The following is a 22,043-nucleotide window of genomic DNA, read 5'->3' on the forward strand; positions in this document are numbered from 1 at the left end:
AAAAAAAAAAAATACAGTAATTCTGTGACAACATGTCATATACGCCAAAGGACCGGATGGAAAATAACTTTAAGGAAATAATTCTTGAGCAGTATGAAAACATGCTCGATACACTTAAATGTATTGCAGTACCAGTAGATTTTATTACATTACTGGTATGAAGTCTAAATCCATGTTTTCCAAAATGACAGGTCCTCATCTATGCTCAAGTTTCCTTCTGCACAGAGATAATTAAAGCAGACACTTAAACAAGAGTTTTTGTGAAAATGAAAGCAATCCTGACATTTTGGATCAACTCAATAGTCAATAGCAAATCAATAGCTCCAGAAAGGAAGCCATTTTTTCCTCACAAAGATTTTGAATCAAGCTAGAGGGTGAGAAGCCGAGGAGCAGGAGGGATTAGATACAACCAGTATACATATTTTCTTCATCCAGCCACAGTATGTTTGCCACAGTTATCTTTACTGAGTCTGGCAACCTTCTCCACAAGGGCCAGTAAGCAATCTGTTTATGGCTCCCCAGCGCTGCCTGTCCGCTGCAGTACTGGGAGGCTGTTAGGCAAAGGGACCGTGCTGTAGTTTCCCTATTTCAGAGTACCCTTACTTAGCGGGTATTTCTGGGTAGAGACGTGAAAAGCCAGGCAGCACGTGGCAGGAGGCACGGCTGAGGGAGCAGCGAGGAGAGCGGACGGGTGGCAGCATCTTGGGCACAGACACAGTCAGCGGTAGCACAGCCCTCTCCTCACCCGGAGTTCCCCCGGGCCACCTTGCCCTTCCCCTGCCGGGCCCCCAGGAAGCCGGTGCCCGCTGCTGCGGCCTGAGGCCCACAGCCAAAGAGCTCGCCAGAGCGTGCCGGGGCTCCCCTCACCTGGCCCCCGCCGCCGTCTGGGGTCACAGTGACGCCAAACCAGCTCAAACATCAGAGAGCACGGACGTGGTCAGCCCTGCACCAGTCATGTCAGCAATAACATCCTTCCAATTCCACTACCCATTTTAGTGATAGCACCAAACACATACATGGTTATGGAGAGAAGTAACGTACACGCTCATACGTTGTTCATAACCAGCGTGTCATTTAAGCAGTTAAATTACCATAAACTTCTGATCTAAAATAGATGCTAGAAACTATTATACTCTACATTTAAAGTGCTGCCTCTCTCTTGTCAGAACTGGCAGACAAAACCCAATTGCCATGCCTTCCTGTACTTCAGTGGAAAGGCACCAGGAGCTGGCGAGAAAATAACCCCGGGTAGCTTGCAGCCTTCTTGGGCTGACGGCAAGGTACACTATGTGCACCACAGTAGCTCCTCTGCACCGGGCCCATTTTACCATTCTCCCCAGATTATATAAACTCCATAACCACTGGACAGCTCTGCAACTAAAGTTTTGTTACATGAAGAGGCAAACACTGCCTTGCCGATCCTTCATCGCCCAGCAGTCTGATGTGGCAGAGACTGGTACACTAGCATGTTACTCCAGCAAGACTCGCTAGCATTAAAAAAAGAAAAGATTACTTTTAACTCTACTGCCAGATTTGGTCTAGCAACTGTAAGGATCTAGACATCAGCTGTGAGGCATTGTATGTTTTTTACCTGTAACTTAAAAAACACATCTCCACCCCTTCCCAGTGCTCTTGGCATTAAGCCATATCAACTGAAAATTGACTCACACTTTGAACAGAATACATTTATATTTAATTTCAAATACCTTGTTTCTTAGACAACTTCTGTTTTCCACAACTCTAAAGAAATCTGTTGTTAAACGCCCAAGCAAAACATACCTGCTCCAACAGCATATACACAAAGTAAATAAGGAGCTCTTATGTCACCGACAAAACAAATAGCACATGCAAAGGAAAACTAATCCTTACCTCATGTTTCAGGTTCCCGTGTTCTGAAACATAAGTAAAAATTGGCATTATTGGCGATTGTAAATTGTACGCTTTTTATACAGCAATCTCAGCCTGTGCTGTGTTGCATTAGAGAAAACACTGCTGCCTTCTTTTGCTACCTGAAACCTGCAGCCGCCCAGCAGCCGGGGCTGCGCCAGGTCCTGTTGTGCAAACCCCGCTGCGCTCTCCTCCCCGCCCATTGGTCCTGCTGGGCTGCGCCGAGCCAGCTAGGAAAGGCTCCTTGCTGCAACTTACGCTGCACTTCCCAGCAGTGGCATGGCACTCTGCTCCACTAAGCTTTATAAGCTTTTAGAGCGCTTCAAAAACACTTTATAAATGTTGACTCGTTAGGAATTCAAAAGCTACAGTTCTTCATTGCAAGCCGAGTTTACACCTTTTCTTGTCTCTGTCTTTTCACAGCATGCCAACAAATATCACAACAAGATGTATACCTTTAGCTTCAAAATTTTCTATATTTCGTGTCTTTGAGTTCAATTCAGCACTGCATTAGTATACCACAGACTCTGAAGCCATTGGTGGTTTATCTGCCTCTTCTGCTATGAATTTTCTTGTACTATTTAAAAATGAGGAAAAAAATAAAGTCCTGTGGGTGATCAGGACTGCATCAAGACAATAACACTTTTGCATGCACACACCACCACACATCACAAATGACACAAAAAGGGGTATTTTTTTTACATTTTTCTTTGAACGTCTGATCTGATAACAGGTATTTGGGTGTACTCTAGCTTTTGGTTCGGGGCCTTATCAAAGCACACACAGCTGTATTTACCTGTGTGCGCTCTCTAGGACTGCACATGCTGTTGAGGCAAAGCACAAACTGCATGTGCCTGGTCTGTACTTCATCACATTTGAAAACTTTTACTGTAATATCTTGTAAACAGTAAGGATATTCACAGTAAATCAACTAAAAAGCTTTACCTGCAAGTAGATTTTGTTCTGCTAAAAAAATTATATTACATAGTAAAGCGTGGGAAAAAAAATCTTTGGCTTTCTAGCATTTTATGCAAAGATGATAAGGCATGCCGAGACCAAGCACACCAGCTGAGGACTCTGGGCCGGGCCAGGGAGGCACAGCCTGTTTACCACTGGCAGAGCTCTCTTCTCACGTACGCTTTCAGTCACCGTTTCCTCTTTCATACAGTGCGCCAAAGATGCATCGTCTTGTCATCCACAGAAAACATTTTTATGATTATAACCTTTCCAAAAGTATTAATTTGCATTTGTATAGTGAGCAAAGAGAAGAAAAATAAGCCCGCCCCAAAGGAGGAGATGTAGGTAGACTACTGAGGTTTTCTAAGGAGCCCGAGGGAATTAGTTGCTTAAGTGCTGCTGAAATTCAATATAATTTTGGTATTTACTTTGCAATTTGAGATGCCTCTCAGAATTTTTGCCAAAATCTGAATAAAATCACCTTTTTGGAATGTTTCGTCTCAGCATTATAAATTATTTCAAATGAAGGGAAGTCATTTAGGTAAGTACTTGCGGGGGGCCAAAACTTCAAATCCAGACTTATGGTTTTTCTTTTTTTTTTTTTTTTTTTTTTAAATGGCCTATATTTAGTTCTGCAGATCTCTTATCAAAAAAATGAAATGGCAATGTCATTCTATTCTCCAGTGGGAATAAATGAATCTGATTTTTAATGGTTGCTGTTGAATATTATTTTTACCTCTACAAAATATCCCAAACCCAACTAGATGAATGAGTTCCATTTGGTAATTGCAGCACCCCAACACTTTTCATAATAAATAATTAAGAAAGTCATTGATCAACTTTCAATAATTGGATTCAAGAAATTACCACACAGGAAGGTAATAAATACTCCTGATAACTTGCATAAAATAAATTTCATTAAAAGGGAGGTGGGGGGATTGGATTAAAAAGAAAGCCCAAAACTTTGCCAACACTCACACACCGAAATACCATTTGTGACTTCATTATTAACAATTCAGGAACAGAAAAATATCCAGTATCTGTATATCCACATAAAAGCCTATTCAAAAAATAAGACTTATGCTTGTCTTGTTATTTCATTACAGTTTAAATATTCCTGTATTTCAGAATATTCTGTATTGAATTATGTGAATTGCTTCCTTGTGAGAGATCTTTTTTCCAAATGTTACACAAGTATAAGAACAAAAAAACCTCATTTCTATTTATTTCTATTTTTAGAAAAAAATTAATGTCTGAGGATATCCACCAGCAGATATTTTACACATGACAATTTTAATTCAAGTTCCTGCTCATCACCAATGTGCCAATGAAATTATCAAGTGAGCGAGTTCTCAGTTCTGACAGCAAACTACTACTTTTACTACCATAGTTCAGTACAATTTTTAGGGGTTTTTTTATTCACTGAGGCCATGATACCATTGGGTCACATTTTGATAGTTATATTTTACTACAAAAGCAACAGGAGCAGCAGCTGGCCTCGATAAGTGAGGGAGCACAGATCGGAAAATGGGAATAAGCTGCTCCTCAGGGATGCAACAGCGCAGCTGGATTTATGTGCTAACTAAATGAAGAGTAAATAAAAAGGATATGTAGTAAACTACTCACCCTCCTATTTTAAAAGAAAATTCAAAATATTTAAAATGCAGGAACTATAAAGTAAGCCACTTGAAGGAGTTGTGGGACTACCTGCTCCTTTCCAGTCATTTAGCCAGTCATTGCATAATCTGAAGAAAAGCAAATCGTGATCTAGAAGTACCACAGTGTAGGACTCTGCACAAAATATCAAGCCCCCTAAGTGACTTTTGTTCAGGTTGAGCAAGGATGGTTAGTTAAACAATACAGCTCAACCTTTGTTGCAGTTAAATAAAAAGTGGCATAACTCCAATGAACATTCTGGGATTTGAGCATTTACTTGTCAGTGCTGTTGACATGGTAGGTTTGGAGGAGAGCCAGCAATTTTGCAACTATTGATCAAGCCAGCAAAAAGGTAAACAGTGAAAGCTACTGGTTCTTTTTAGATGCCAAAACACACGCTTTTTATGAATAATCTCTAATGTGCTGTAGCAAGCAATTATTACATAAACAGCATGGGCTATATTATTGGGCATACACATTACCATATGAAAGCAACTCTAAACTTAACCCATTCATATGGTAACATTTTCTTTCAAGTTCATCATACAGTTGAAGAAATTTCTTTTCCACCTAAGGAAACGTGGTACTTTTTCAAATGGAATTATCTGAAGGAGAAAGGAATCATGCATAAGTTAACTAAAAATTACTACAAAAATGCCCAGTTATTATGCCCTGATGAGAGATGCTTCTAACATTCCCTGGGAACAGTGATATAAAGAAGAAAATTTTGTGGGTTTGGCACCATATCTAAAACATTCAAAACATTTTCAGATTCCAGAACCATTATTGGAGGTTCATCTAATTGAAATATTCAATAGTCTGTGGAACCAGCAAACATTTGCCTGAGAATACTTAATTCAATATAATTGCATGGACTTGGAAAAATTCCAGTTTGGCAATAGAAATGGATTGTTAATTCTGCTGGTTTAGACTAGGAAACAGACTGGCGTTCTGCAGTATGTTCTGGGCAGAGTGATACCGCAGAAATTGCAAGGGCCACAGAACAACCTGTACAATGAAAGCAGGAATAAAGAGGGAGACAGCTTCTCCCCTTGTCTACTAAAGGTGTGTCTTACTCATGCTCACTTACGAAAGGTCCCACTCTTAACCATTCCCAAATATAAACCCTTCCAACTAGTGGGAGAGCATCACCAGATAAGTAAAATTGTCCTGTGCCTTAAAATAAGGCATAGGAGTGCAGTTGAGAAGCCAGAAGAGGTAGAAAGGGAACAGGAGACCTCCACATCAGCCACTGGAGAAAACAACAACATATGTCCTTATAAATGGCCCCTGTCAGAGAAATACGTGCATCCATTTTGTAATCCTTGTGTTTAAGGATTTCATAAGGCCTTGTGTTTAAGACTGCACAATCAGACTTGAAGGAGTTCATCACAACATTAGCAAAAAAGAAGGCGCATGAAGGGTTTCAAGTCACAGAAAAATTAAGTGATAGGACATAAAAGTAAAATATATGAAAATGCAGAGGACTAATTGAGCATGTACAGGGCAGCATTTCAGGGGAAAAAAGGTTAAATCAGTAATGACAGAAATGAGCACAGAAGACTTCCAACCAGCACTGCCGATTTACAGCAACAAGGGCAGGAACAATTACAAAAAAAACGAAGGGCTAAATGCAGACATTTTGTTCTATTTATTAATTCAACTGATTAACTCTGCGTCTTTTATTGCTGCAACTTCTACAGTCTGTTGAACTGGCCTTCTTTGAAGCAAAACATCTGAAGAGTTGGCATATGCTTGTGTATAAGGCATAGCATGACACACAGCAATTTATCTTCAGATTTTGTCAATGTTTCTCTCATAAGTGTGTCATCTAAATCTGACACATTAAATTTGTCATTCTAAAGGTTTCATGTATCTTTGGATGTCTCTTGAATTTTCACAAACCGTGACTTGGAATGAAACACAAAAAGATTTAATCCACTCAGGGAGGTTCTAAGTATCATTTCAGAAAGCCTAGCAAAAACATCTGCTCAGTGGTCTAAAATCTTAAACTGTACAAAACCAGAAAATGCTCAGGAAAATTCAAATGCCTTTAAGAAACCTAATGGTATATTCTCATTGCAGTGTTTTGAATTCTGATCACCTCTTTTCAAATAGACCTCTAGAAATAAAAGAGGTCTACAGAATGGGAATGAAAACTATTTAAGACATAGAAAAGGTTCCACTTATTAAGAGATAATTTTAAAAATGTAAGACTAATCAGTTCAGAGAGTATACTTATAAGAGGTCATGAGAAGTTATAAAATAATTTATCGTATAGAAGCAGTCAGTCAAGACTTCCATTGACTCTTCTCACAAAACCCCACAAAGTCACGTGTTAAATGAAAAAGGTAAAAAGGTCAAACATAACCAGGATAAGATATGCAACCTAGGAAAAAAAAAACAAACCAAAAAACAAAAGCCAAACAAAAACTCTACAGAACTCACTGTTCCAAAACTTCTGAAACACAGTCAGATATTTCTATCAAAAAAAATAGGGAAACTATGCAAAAGCATTAACAAGATGTAAAAACTCTTATAACACCAAAAAGATAAAAGAAAATTTAACAAGATTAAGAAAGTAGCATCATTCCTGGGCATTGTCTACCACACAGAGGATTTGCACTTTCCTGGGAAGCATCTAGAATCAACCATTGGCAGAATGACAGAAGACCAGATTAAACAGACCACACATATATCATGGGATATACATATATTCCATGTCTGTGGCCGTAACTAATACCACATGACTGGGGAATAATAATGTCCAGTTTCCTAAAAGGATGATTGTGTTTCATGTCCATTATACCCTGTGAAAAAGGCTGTAATAGTCCCCTAGAAACAAAAGAAATACATAGCGATACAATAAATGTTCCAGGCATTTTGCTACTATTGAAGCATTCCGACTATGCTCCACAATTTCTTATCTAATAGCACTCTCAGGCTACCTTTGCTAATTTCCCACAGGAGCAGCAAATGACACTACTAGAAAAATTAAATTTATCATAAATTAATTTCTCTAAAGATTTCAAAAGGAAAAGCTTCAAAATTAAAACTATGTTAGAATTTTGTGCATGTAGAGCATACTTTTTCCACAAAATGCCCTGAAAATGTTGAATTTTACATGGTATCTTTGTGTCTGCATTCCTTTAATAACATTTCATAACTTAGCAGGCATGGCAGATAACTTATGGGAGACCTTACTTCTCAGCATAGCTCTGGAAAAGTGAAAACATCGCTCCGGAATATCATTCATACTCAAGTTGGACAAACCAGTATTTAGAAGAGTCTGAATTGTCCCATCCCCTTCTGGACCATACAGGGAAGCAGGAACTGGTAAAGGCCCTCCTTCAACCTTTCTTTACTCTGTGCACATTATGAATGGGTAGCACTGCTCAATTAACACTTCTTCCTTTAAAAAGGCAAATAAGAGTACAAATGGAAAACAGGAGAGAAAAATCTCAAGATTTCCCTTGCTACTCATTGGCCAAAGTTCCTCATCAGGTGGAGAGAGGACACATTTTCAGCAAAGCGGGCAAAACCATTTGTCCTTTCCATACTCATTCATTCACAGAGCAAGGGGGAACATGGCAAGAACTGTAATTTAGAGTTTGTTTCTGCAGCTATGATCAACTCTCAGAGCAGGCTGTAAGGAAGCCACAGCCTAGCACCTCCTGTCATTCTGCCTCATGAGCAGGTGGAAGATACACAACTCTTCTAGCTTGCACTAGAGCTACAGAAATCTAGGAGCCTTTGCGGAGAAGAAAAATAGACTGAAAAGAGAAAGAGAAGTTTGAAGAGAGGACAGAGAGCAGAACACCTGGATGTAAGTTAAACATGTAACACAAAACAGTATCTTAACAATCCAGTTGCTTCCAACTTCACTAAAAAAAGACTCAGTAAAATATAATTTTACAAAAATCAGGGCAATGATTTAAAGTAAAATCCAAAATAACGTTCTGCTCCTTTGAAGCTGTAAAATGATAATTTATCCCACTTACAAAGAAGAAGAAATATGATTTTTTTCTTTATTTTGTTCCCTCTAGCAAGTGCACAGCATTACTTAAGTATATACACAGGAAAACTGCAAGAAAGCAGACCTTGTGTTATCTAGGCATATATGGTCATTCTTATTGATACATATTGCACCATATGTGTCCACAGATCTTTACAGAGGAACAGAAAGACAAGCTCCTGCCTCCTGGGGTGCCAGCTACCCAATTAAAATAAAAAAAGATATTAAATCGGAAGATGCAAAAGAAAGAAAAAAGTAGAATTTGGGGTGGTTTATACCAGAGAAGATAGCTCTCCTGTGAAGAACAGTATGTGTTTGTTTTCCCACTCTATTAATTTAAATGTAATTGCTTTAAAATATTCAATTTATAATATAATTTTAAATATTTATTTTCTTTACAATATCCGTAGGAGGTTCTATGAAAAACATGTGTTCCAAAAAGGATTTCAATGAAAAATACTGTGATTTCTTGTATGGCTTTCAGATCTACAAAAGATTATTTTTTAAAAAGTCCAGACTTGGAGGACAGCATGGAAGATCTCCAATACAGGAAAGCAACTGAGACAACAAAGTTCACTGACTGCAGCAGAAGTTGGTATCTGCTATCCTGATGATTTCATGAAGGAATGAAGCAGGCAAACAGCACAGTGAGCCAACAGCCAAGTAGAAGTCAGGAAGTAACACAAACAGGGACAAAGACAGAAACAAGCTTATACAATTTTGAAAGAAACAAAAAGCTAGAACCAAGATCTTGAAGCAGCAGCTTAGTAAAGAGCAGCAGATGAAGTCATGATGTAATTCAAGCAGTGGGAGAGAGATTATCTCTGCAACAGCATTTTGCAAAGATTGTAGATAGTAATGTCAAGAAGAAAATAACCCAATGGGAGGAGGTTGCAGTAGCTTACGTGAGATACACGAGACATGAGAAACTTCATGAACTATTATGAAATAATTTTGGAATGAATGTACAGGTTTTAGAGAAGTGAGAAAAACAATTAATTAGAAACTTCCCCAACATATACAACTACACTTTCCAGAAATCATCATGTGTTCCAATGGCTTTTCTCTTTCAAACACACTCAAACAATTCAAATGTATTAGTGGGGAGGGAAATTCGGGTGGGGGTGTGTTTGTCAGTTGTCCCCCCCATCAGCACCAAATAATCTCTAGAAATAAGAAAGTAATAGTTAAGAACCTGGACAGAGGGAAGAGTCAAAAACAGCACTATGGTTACTGGACTAGCTGGCTGGAGTGGAACAAACTCACTGCCACCAATTGCAGAGGGGAAGGGGAAGAGGAAGGGGAAGGGGGACAAATGATGAGAGCTAACATTTGGCATTAGCAGCGGGAGATCCAGAGGATGTCAGAGAGAGAATTACAGATACAATAATGAGCAGAAGGGGAAGAGGTCAAATTTGGAGTCATCTGAGGGAGACCAAATGGTAGCTGAAGTCAAAGGAGTCCTTAAGGTCCCAAAGAGCAGAAGAATAATAGGGGAAGTGCAAAGTGACAATGGCCAGGGAAGAAACTCACAGAGTACAGCAATCGATTAAAAGAAGAGGAAAAAATGATCCTTAGATGTGGGAAGTAGAGAGCCATCAATCACCTTTTTGTGAATACTGTGAGTGGACAGAAACCATGGAAACCAAAGAGATGAAAGAGGAAGCTGAGGCAACACAAACAGCCAGCTTTGGGAGCTGAGAATAAAGTATGAAAATTGACATAGACATAAAGGGAGAACCACAAGGATGACAGATGATATGCCATACAGTAGGTGTTACATGAGCAGTCTACGATTAAAACAAGAGCAATTCCTCGTTCTATACGACATTGACAAAGAAATTGGGTTTGACCTATAACAGTTCTCTCCTGCTTTCGAACATTTCAATTTAGTAGCAATAAAAATCCCTATGAATTCTAAATGCAATTCTAATTGTGCTTATAAATGGTAGTTTCAGAAGTATGTATGTTACAATAAACACAAATTAGAGGTAAATTAAACCTTAATTATATCTAGTAAGTTTTATGTCCTAATTAAAAATGGTATTCTAACAATAAAAATGACTTACCACCTGAATTAGCTCTGCCACAATTGTCTAATCTTCCTAAACATTCTTTGTGTGCTCCAGCTCCACACTTAGAACATAAATAGCCTTGATAAAATGTTCCCCTGTAAAATAAAATTAGGTAGTGATACATTAGAGGTGATAAATTCCATGCATAAAGGAAGTAAGAGGTATTAGAAATCAAAGGAAGAAGGTATTAGAAATCATTTGCTGTTCTGCATAATGATAGTCCTTAAAGGCTCACGAAAAAGTGACAACTGACAAGCAGCTCATCTGCTTTTCGTTACTACTAGCCATTTAAAAATCACAACCAAATAGTTCTTCTGGACTGCTAGTAGAATAGCAATCTGCATTTCAATTTAGCCCAAAGCAACTTTGGCACAGTATACTTGAAACTGTACCATTATGGATCTATCCTACTACAGATCTACACTTCACTTCATCTCAATAGGAATTTGCCTAGACACCATGAAGAATAAGATCCATTTCAAGAGAATTGTAAGTGCGAATATATATGTAAGCATTAAGGAGTTTATAGGCTATATTGGAAATGCAGGGGGGGGGAAGATCCAGGTACACTTTAGTTAATATTCAGAGCTGCTAAATAAGGAGTCACTTTCCTTACTCTAAATGTTCTCCAGTTCCCCTTAATGAATTGGAATCTGAATTTGAGTCTGAGGAAACTGATTTATTTTCAGATTTGTGCATGGCTTTTCTCTTAGGTACAATTCACTGAATGGCTAACAGGGAAACAGTTCTTTACATGTACCTCTAGGCAATTTTATGAGTTCCATCTACCGATGTATCTGCTTACTCTTCACACTAGACTTGTCTGTCTCCAAGATTATCCTGACCAGTTTGGAGTGATTATGCATCCTAGTCTAACATGACACCTTCAGCTTCAAAAGAAAATCAGGTCTCTCATATGGAACACAGGATTGAACAAGTTCAACCTGAACAAAATGTACAGCAACTGCCATTTCCTACAGCAATTTAGTGATGAAATATTTTTTTAATTAAATTCAGAAGCTCAGTATTTTTAAGTATTGGAGTACACAAACTTAAAGACAAATAAGTAGAAAGTATAAAAATATTTTAATGCAGTCCTCCATTTTTATTTTTTTCCTTATTGCTACACAGGAATGCAAGATTCTCTAGATAAAAGTATAGGACATAACATTATCCTTCACTACAGATGCTTCTAAGACTAGGATTTTATCCCCACTTAAAGATTAGACACTAAGGTCCAGATTTTTTTTTTCCAAGTATTTACATGTTAGCTTATGTTTGAAGCTTAAAATGACAGTCCATTTTAAAAAGTGATTTAGGCATTTTATGAGGCTAAGTCCAGTAGGCTTTCAATACAACTTAGATATCCAAGGACATGTCTATATACCACAAGGTAGCACTTGGGGATACCCAAGCTATCTTCAAACAAATTGGCATGCCTATGCACCACAATGCAGCATCACACAGGCTGTGTCCTGAAAGCAAGACAGCCGTTTCTCAGCAACTGCAGTTAGTGCAGTAACAGAGACACAATGACTCAACTATACTGCTTCAAATTCAGAAATTAGCCCTGCCACCTCTAAGCTGAGAATGTCTGCACCACTCCTGATAGTCACTTAGACCTTATTGCATTGAGGAAAAAAAAATCATCTAAAAGAAAAAATCTCTGAAAATCCAGGTCAATCTAACTGTTCAGGAAAAAGGTTGCTAAAGGAAAAAAATACATGACAGGGAGGAACATACCTGAGGTTATTTTATTCCATGCCTGTGCTTAACAAAAGCACTACCCATACTTCAAATGCCCTTTCTAAAATGCTGTGGCTACATTTTTCGGAGCATCAACAATATGCAACATGAGGACCTGAACTGGACGAAGTTTACAAAGCTTTTGCATCTCCAACTTACACTATGGAATTTAGGTTGAATACATACCTCTATACCACTGGACATTCCACATTTACAAAAAAACAAGGTAGCTCCTAAAAGATAGCTCAAATAATGAATGAGAAACTACAGATGTCTAAGGATGTGTGTGTTTCAGAGGAAAGAGGCAGAAAACATGAAATTTCTTAGCTTAAGTTAGCCTTACAAATCCTTGTTCATGAAAGCATTAGTTGTCTGCTAGCATTTCTTATCTAGCTTTGCAACATCTATCTTCAATTTGTCTACTTATCTCTGGTTCAGAAATGCCTGTTAATGCCTCACAGTTATTTTCTGTCTCACAAAGCAATCTCCCCATATCAAACATTTATGAGCATCATCATCATCATCTGTTATTCTGAAAAAAACATTCCATCTGTTCTTGTGACTGGTGGTCTACAGCAACGGGACCTGTGGAACAGCCATGGTAGTCAAAACTGTACAAGATGATTGTCATTCGTTTACTTTTACATAAGAACTCCTGTATTAAATAAAGCAATTCTCATACAAGAATCATGATAAACCAGCCTTCCGATAAATGTGGAGCATCTTGAGGTTTTGAGCTTTTAACAGCACTCCTGCTAATATTTGGAAATTTGATTGTAAAAACTTGCTAATACAATGAGAAATACTACATATTACTTCATTGCTTGTCTGTCTTGGACAGGTAACCAGCTAGCCAGCTAGCCATGTATTTCCACATACTCCTTTGACTCAGATATTTCACTTGGAGAAAAAAAAAAAAAAAAACCACCACACTTAAAAATCTTACCTCAGAAGCATCTGACAGACTTTGCAAGACGTCACACGACTGAAGGTATGCATTTTGAACTCATGAAAGCTTGTATCCGCATAGTCTGGCCGTATGTTTGACCTAAAAAAAAAAAGTGAAAATCTGCTTTAAACCAATGAAATCTAGAACATAATGCAGCATTCACAACAGGAAATCTGAATCCACGAACTAGTTTTATTTACACTTTAATGTTTTTCACTGAGGTGAACCAGACACATAGACTTACCACACACCTTGAAACGAAATCTGAATTATGATATTACGTGGACCTGGTCCTTAAAATACACCCTGTAGCTACCTTAGCTGTCACAGTAACTAGAAAACTATACAACAAAACAAACATCATCTGTTTTTTATTCCTGTTCAAGTAACTAGGATCATTTTATGGACCTAAAGAACACTCACTTTTTCTTTCTCAAATATTTTGTTATGTGAATGTACAAGGAAGAACAGCTCACACTGAGAATCACCACATTTGAAAACAGGAGCAAATTGGGGACAGTTAGGTCACAATTATGCAGCAATACACTGGATAACATGAGTGATTTCAAAAGCAATTAGAAAATATTTACTGGGGTTTGGCTAGTCTTTCTTAAATGAGTTGCCCAATGCCTACAGCTGTTGCTACACACACTTAATTTAACAAATAAAATAGAAGATCACTATTCACACTGCTAAGATACCAAGACACTATTGGCAGACTTACTTCCAAAGATCAAATTTATGTACAAAGTACTAGTCCATTACTGTACATGTGTTTTGTTTATCCTCCTTACTGATCCCTTTTAAAAGCAGGACTATAATTTAGAAATTAACCACTCATCATTCTTTTGCACTGGTGACTGTTTGCAGGTCTATTTAAATTTTATTAAGTAATCCATTCATTTTTTTCTGTCATCTTCCCCATTTCCAAGATGGGGGGGGGGGAGAACAGGAAATTTCAATTTATTCGTTATCTTTTTTTTATTATTCAACAATATCCCCAAACCAGCTTAACACTGTCAAAACCAGTAACACTGAAATGCTAGGTGCATAATTTAATATAAAGCTAGACTGTATCAGACAAGAAAAAAAAAATCTATAGTAAGGATTAATGTATTTTTAAATATTATTTATATTGGAATGCTTAGGATTCCATAAATTTCTGGTATTTTTCTAGCAAAAACATAGGAATGCATGATGCATAGGCATTAAAATAGAAAAAAAATCCTGAGGGTAAGAATGCAAGAATCTACAACACTCAAAGGAAAGACCAGAAGCTTTTCCAACACACAAAATTACAAATGCATGCATTAAAGTTGGAGATACTTATTAGATAAGTTTCATTTTTATCTATTATAAATCAACTTCTAGACTAAAACATAGACCAGCCACAAATTGGCCACAAAGCCAGAAACATAAATATAGGTAACCATGCAAGCATCAATCTCTCCAGGACTGAATGAAAAGGCTTATGAAAAAAACATTCAAAGAATCTGTTTAAGTACCTAGTGTCAGAAAGGTCAGTCTTCTAATCCGCCTGCTGAAAATCAACATGCTGAAAATGAAACTGTGCTCAAAAAGCAAATGGGATTTTGCTTTTATGCTTGAGAGTAACCTTACACTCAGTACTGTTTCAACTAGCTCACTAGTGTCTCTCTTTCTGCTATGATATGCAAGGTGTCAATACCACAATTCCTGCTAACTAAAACAGGGGTGGATACTACCCATTCACAGCAGGAAGGTACAGGTATCGGGATAAAATTAATCTCCAAAAAGTAAATAACTTTTTTAACCAGGAGAAAAAATGCATTATTTTGGGGCTCCTAACTCTGCAGAGCGAGGCCTGTATTTCACAACACGTTTGCCAAGGGGCTGCTAAAACCTCTTAGGCTACACAGTTAACTATGGACAATCCTGAAAACTCTCTAGAACAAGTTGCAGTACTTACACTCCCAACAAAAACTGCTTTTTGTTGACCATTTGGTTCAGACCAGGATAGCTTGCAAAACCATGTCAAAAGTATCAGCCTAACATGCAGAGACTCATCACATTTGAAAGCATATCAAATTAATCCTAACCACCTGACCATTTTTCAAGAACAAACCAAAGAAAAAATTCCATTCATTTAATTAGAACAGGATCAATCTTCAGAAGTAATAAGCATAGTGGATGAAAAGAAAAAAAAAATTACAAACTCATACAGACAGTTGTTTAACACAAGCATATGACTATATAACTTCCTTTTGTATGTAAAAATTCTCTTCCATTCTTCTCTCAGGCTATCTTCCACAAAGACTGAAATACATGAACTCCTGAAAATATACCTCCTATTAAAAGAACAAAGATGATACACTGTGTTCATTCTTCTTTACATTAAAAGGAATATTTGAGTTTCTTTGTATTTTATAAAGCCATTCAGTTTCATTTTACAGTCCTTAATAGAAAAAGTTATTCTTGAGAGGAAAAAAAGCATAGTGCTAAAATGGCAAAGAATGAAGCTGTTGCCTCACAGAAGAGCTGTCACAAGGCCCTCCCCCTTCTTTCAACATAAGTTGTTTTATTGCACCTATGGGCTAAACTATTGGATTATAATGTCCTAAACAAGAAAGAAGATTTATCCAGATAAACAGACTTACAAATTCAGCTCTCTACTGTATGCTAAAATTTGGATACATTTGTCCTACTTGCATAAGTAGAGGAATACAAAACTGAAAACATAGCATACAATACAAACTTTGGAATATAATGAAAACTTCAGTTTATCTTGTCCGCTATTACCTACAGGAGGACCTAGTTTGGTTCCAAGTACTACTCAGTTCTTAAGGATCATAAAAATGTATCATAAAGAGTAAATCCCTCAGTTTCTTTAAACCCCACCAGGTTTTAGTTTAGTGATTGTAAGATTCTAATGATTACTTCAATAAATTCTCTATCTAAAAACCTGTTCTTTCTTCACCACCTACACATCTTTCATACTCTCTGTCAATTCACTACCATCTAACTTCATGTATTTCCTTGTTGGCTAAGTCCAAGCTAGCACAAAGGTCTTCCAAAATAGCTTTTTTAAAAGACATGAGCCTGAGTAGCTCTTTTAGGGCCACACAGCAACTATTCATAAACCAAAAGGACCTTTTACATTTTGCTAGCCCTTCCTTCCACCACTCAAAAGATATAATTTTTCTCAATTTTTTCCCCAGAGTCACATCACCCAGAAGGAAAAGCCTAAAAATGCCTAACAACAAAAGTTTAGCGAATCAAAGGAGACGCCACTGAAGTACATCGCCCATAGATTACATGAATCTGGAAGGGACTAGAGCCTCAGCGTATTACAAAGGATCCTGTGCAGAAAGAGCAGGAATCAACAAGAGAAGAAACCTAACCTGCTGCTGCTCAGTCTTTCTTTTTGTACAGACTTAGAAGATACTTCCAAGCAGTTGTCTCAAAATGAACAATGCCATTGCATTGACTGAGAAGAACAATATTCAAGTTTTCTTTTGTCTTTTCCTTTCTATTTCTAATCGTTTATCCTAATTATCTCAGATTTGAGGTCAAACAGGAATGGGAAAATGTAATGTGTTTTATTTCAGTTTACACATCAGCAAAATATATTCTCAAATTTAAGAGTCTGTCAAATTTAAAAAATATCAGGATTTTACCCATTATCTCATGATTCTCTTCATAAAGAAACAGTCTATTAAAAATATTAATATTTAGATACATTGTTATCAGCTGATTCATGTTGGACAATAAGGCATTTCATCACTGCTTAAAAAAAAGCCTTCACATTTATGCAAAAGCAAAGTTTCCAGTCATCGATAATTCTGATAAAGGCAGTAGAAAATAACAGTGTAAAATAAGAAATAATATGCTTACTCTGAAGACAGAATACTATAAAGTGAAGCACAATATAGAAAGATAATTAACGATACAACAAAAACCAGAAAAAACTACAGCAAAAATAAAAAGATAATGTGTATTATCTGCTGTAAATGCAGAGGTGCAATAAAGAAAGTTTTGTAGAAAAATATATATTGCAGTGCTAACTGTGGACAGGAAAACTCTTGCACATTCTAGCACCTGATCAGTCGGTGCTGCATTATGGCAAATTCAGTTCTGCAGTCATATTACACATCACATCAGACAAGTCTGAGATAATCTGAGATGATACACTGTAGCAGTATATATCAAGTAGTAAGTCTTTTAATGCAAAGTGTGAAACTTAATGAATCTAGGGGTTTGATATTTTAGTTTTCAATATATTGCTTTTCAACAAATCAAAAATAATGCAAAATAACCCAAGTCAATACCACACGAAAGTTTCGAACTAGAGACTAAGCACAACTCATCTGTGACTGTCCAAGCCCAAATACCACAAGGACCATTGGAAACTTTTTTCCACAAAACCTTTCACACTGAATAGCATATACTATTTTTTGAGTTTTTAAATACAATAAATAAAGCTGATAACTTCAATGGAAAAACAGCAGTCACAGCATAGCATACAACTTTTCATAGTTGTGTCCAACCACAAAGAAGCTCTTTTAGTTACAGCATTCAAGCCTGACACTGATACCGAAAACACAGACCAGAGCTGCCACAACACAGTAAAAAGAACATTTCATCCTTCTCAAATTTTCTTTTCCCTTCTACTTCTGAACCTGTGGGCATGTTCCAAGACATAGAAAAAACTGAATATTAGGTCAATATTAATTTGAAGTTTAATACTAGGAATATTTTCTTCTTCAGAAGGAGGATTTCTTGCCGGGAGCAGGGAGGAGGAAACCACACGATTGTTATAAAAATTCAAACATACTGAAGCAATTTCTGTGGCTAGCATTAGGAAAATCTAATTTAGGACTTAAGCTGGGTTCCTTCCTCATCACAGTGGAACAGTCACCAGTCAAGATCTCTCATAGGTTCCTCAGTCCTCCTTCCACAACAACTTCTACTATGGGGTGACCCAGGCTCACCACAAATGAAATGTTTTATCCATCTCTGCTGTCGAATAATCTTGATGAGTGGCCAGAGCAGGAACTCACCCATATACCAGGAATACTTAATCTGAGGTAATGACAGAGAACATGTTCCTCATTTTATGGTAAAACTGCTTGTAAAAATAAGAGAGAGAATGTGGGGAGTCAAAAGTAGTTTCCCTTCCTCTCTTCTACTTTTTCCCCAGGCTGTTTTAACTCCTACACTCTAGCAGAGACAAAATGTCAGGATACAGAAACAGAGTGAATCTGTAATTAGGAAAATTTTTCCAATTCTCTCCTCAATTCAGCAGCAGAGTTTTTGTAAGGGACAACCACGAGTGCCCTCTCCTGCACAGTGCTGGATCCCCATAACCAGATTTACTCCAGTCACTACAGCAACGTCCTTGGGCTACCCCTGAGCCTTTTGAGTAGAGCTTTCTCTTTCCAAGTTACTTGCAGAATATTAGTCCCACTGGGACCAATTCACTGCTACACCACCAACCCAGAGACCTGCAGATGCTTGTCTTACTGGTCTCCTTCGTCATTTGGACACGCAATTCTTGTCTCTGCATCAGCCATCGGAGCCACCGTTCAAGGAGCAGAATGACCACGTTCTTCCATCAATCCTGCATCTCTTAACAGATCTTTTGTCTGTAAAGTTTGCAGAGTTCAGCGTAGAAAAGTTATCCAGGTATCTTATTCAATCGCCCTTGATATCATCAAACTTCAGAGCACTCCATTTTTGCTGACCTTGTGCCTATAAAATATTCCCCTTTAACAAATACTTCTCCACAGCAGAAGTTTTAACAGTTTAAGAACAGTTTAAGCTACAGTTTTCTATAGCGGTTGGGATAACAGTTCAAAAATTTAAAGTAATTTTTAACCCTCAAGACACAAACATGTCACAATCAAAACACTAATACTTAAGTCAAAATAAAGCAATGAACCTTGGCAATCTTGATATATCCAACAGTCTAAGTTCTACACCTCATTTTACAAAACTGAACTTTGATCACCTTGGGTCTAAAGTGTTTCCAAGATGCACACTGCAATGAAAAGTGTACAACATCAACATCAAGCAGCTTAGATGAGATTTGTTACTGTCATATCCTTACTTAATCAAAACCATACTCTGATGAGAAAACATTAAGATCAGAATGTGTCTGAACAGCGATAGCATACAACGGGCATTTGGCTACCTTATAGCAGCAATTTAATTTTTTATCATCATTCTTACATTCATGTTTGTTTCCAACAAGAAAAACTATACAGAGTACCTTTCACAACAGATTGGACTAAACAAATGAATTGTAATTTCTTCAGTGGGCTAGGCACAAATATGCTTTCTTTTACTGTCAGTTTAAACTTCCTCTACACAGTTAAGGCTTACAAAGTAAAATGCACCAGGAGAACTACTAAACTTTCATCCCCAAAACTCTATCTTACCTCTCTACTAAATATGCAATTACTACAGATAATGTGTCCCAAGAGAATAAATAAAAGGCTAAGAGAGAGTTCACTATAGCTCCTTCCATTTTCCCATGGGGACAATAAGCGCATTAAAATCCCAGTCTTCATTTCCAGAAAGGCCATATTTCTAAAGATATAAACAATGAAAAAAATCCTTATTTCACAAATTTTAACATACTGAGTACATATTCCCTTGGATGTTTTGCCCTTCAGATGTTTCAGTATTAGCCTTACAGACATTAAGAACTATTGTCAAGTTTGTTTTGCATGGACGTATTACTGAAAGCCTACTGGCTGCCAACAAATCTAACAAAAATATAATAATGGGATAAAATGAAGTATTACATTGATTAGATTAATTAAGGTCTTATAGCAAGTTTAAATTTTAAATAGGAAATTAATGAAATACAAATAGCACTGCCTCTACTGAAAAAGAGCACTAAAAGAGAAGAGGTGGTATTATGAAAAAGTAAAGAGTAGAAGCAACTAGAATCTGCAGTCTTTGGCTCCTGGTTATGGGTGTCAATCTCATAGCACAGCACTAGCAACAAGAAGGTATCCAGCAGCAGAGAGCACTGGAAGTCTACCGTCTTGTGGCTTCATATTCTGCAAGGAGTTAAAGGAAGGAGACTTCTGAACACAGCACAAAGAAAAATTCTCCTCTTTCTTTTATTCTAAATCTATTCACTGTTACCTTTAATGCTACCATTTAGAAACTGTAGTTTAAACCACCTGCCTGCAAGGTCCACTGCTGTCCTCCACTAGTGACCAGTTCTGTCTGTCTTGCTGTATTTGAGGGCCATTTCTTTTACCTGCTTCCTCGGCAGCTTTTCAATACTAGCTTGACTTCAGCAATTAAGATCTGTACAGACTCCCCCCCTCCTTCAGTCAAGGCCGCTGAGAAGGTGTTGCTTATACCCATTACAAACATTTTGATTTATGTCGAAAAATTGCTTCTCTGGAGTACTTAATTAACAACTCAACTTCTCCTTCCCAGACTTCAAATATTTTTAAACTAAATTTATTTTTTCTTAAACTGGAAGGAAAAACATATTACAGGGGGGGGAAAAACCTGAAAAATATTTTATATTCCTCAAATATGAGCACATCATTTTTCCACCACGAAAAGCACATACATGCTTAATTGCAGGAATTGCAGTACATATAGGAAAATAAAGAACAAATACATCACACAGAGAAATGCAAAAGTAACCCATTGCAAATGGATCAAGAAAGCTCCTTTGAAAAGTGAATTAGCTGCAAAACAACAAGGTTATCAACAAGAGCAGGTGCTGACCTAGACGCTGTTGAGTAGATCACTTCTGTTAAATACAGAGAAAGCAAAGGTATTGTAAACACTGACTGAATCGAGCCATTCTTCTCAGGGGACTGACGGTAAACCTCACAGGTATCATTTAAGCCTAGAGACGTTCCTCCAGATTGTCATAACTCGGCGGGACTGTCAACTTGCATAGAAGAGTCGCCTTCTCTTCCCTCAGCAGCAATCCCACAAGCATGTTTTTCTGAGTGGCCTGGAACAGCAGCAAGTGCCCAGATATGGATGTTCTTGGGTTGGGAACAGGCTGTCCAGCAGAGTCACAGGTTCAGCGTAACAGTACAGTGAGACAGCTGCCCCTTCTTTGGGGTTGACAGTTTTCCCCAAAAAGGGAAAAACATGCTAGGAAGTTCTAATTATACTTCTTATTTTTGGTTTTGACTCATTTTTTGCAGAAATGCTATTTAGGTCAGGTTTTGAAGATCTTTTTTCCATATCAGTCTCTTCAAGAAATGCAATCATGTCACAAGAAACTATGCAGGCTTCAATTGTATGTAGAAGTTTGCAAAATATCCCATAATTTTAAAAGTGCATTATATTTGAAACTGAGTAGCCATTTCACTTGATTAAAACTTGGCTTTAGAGAATAGTTAATGTATGTATGCCCACCTGTGAGCCCAGAGGCATAACAAATAAGCAGATGCATGAAGTATCAGATAAGGAGTCTACAGTGAATTGCAATTGTTTTAAGTATTAAAAGAACAAATACTACAGGGAGCTCAGATAAAACTCAATTCCTTGAACTCTCCTCAACCCTCAACCTAAAGTTAGACCTTTGCATTTTAGAGATGTTATTATTCTGCACTCCATGTTATGCTTATAATAATTTAAAATGCTCCATACAGAACTGTTCAGAATTACGGACACCCTGAGCACAAACTGCTGAAGAACATTTTAAAGTGTATGTGACATGAAATCTGATGCTGTATTCATGCAGTACAGCCTATAAAGAAAATGGCACAGGTTAATACCTGAGGAC

At 37.4% G+C, this 22,043-nt stretch overlaps 1 protein-coding gene across 1 annotated transcript in view; it reads right to left on the reverse strand.

The window, feature by feature from the left end:
- Positions 1–22,043, reverse strand: part of VAV3 (vav guanine nucleotide exchange factor 3) — a 175,577-nt gene that overhangs the window by 60,692 nt on the left and 92,842 nt on the right. Inside the window, exons 16-18 of the mRNA XM_072867909.1 lie at positions 13,283–13,384; positions 10,585–10,685; positions 1,870–1,892 (exon numbers count right to left, since the gene is read on the reverse strand). Of these exons, the coding sequence (XP_072724010.1) occupies positions 1,870–1,892; positions 10,585–10,685; positions 13,283–13,384 (226 nt within the window). The remainder of the gene's footprint in view (positions 1–1,869; positions 1,893–10,584; positions 10,686–13,282; positions 13,385–22,043) is intronic.

The sequence above is a fragment of the Ciconia boyciana genome, chromosome 7, assembly GCF_034638445.1.
Source record: "Ciconia boyciana chromosome 7, ASM3463844v1, whole genome shotgun sequence".
NCBI classification, from domain to species: Eukaryota; Metazoa; Chordata; class Aves; order Ciconiiformes; family Ciconiidae; genus Ciconia; species Ciconia boyciana.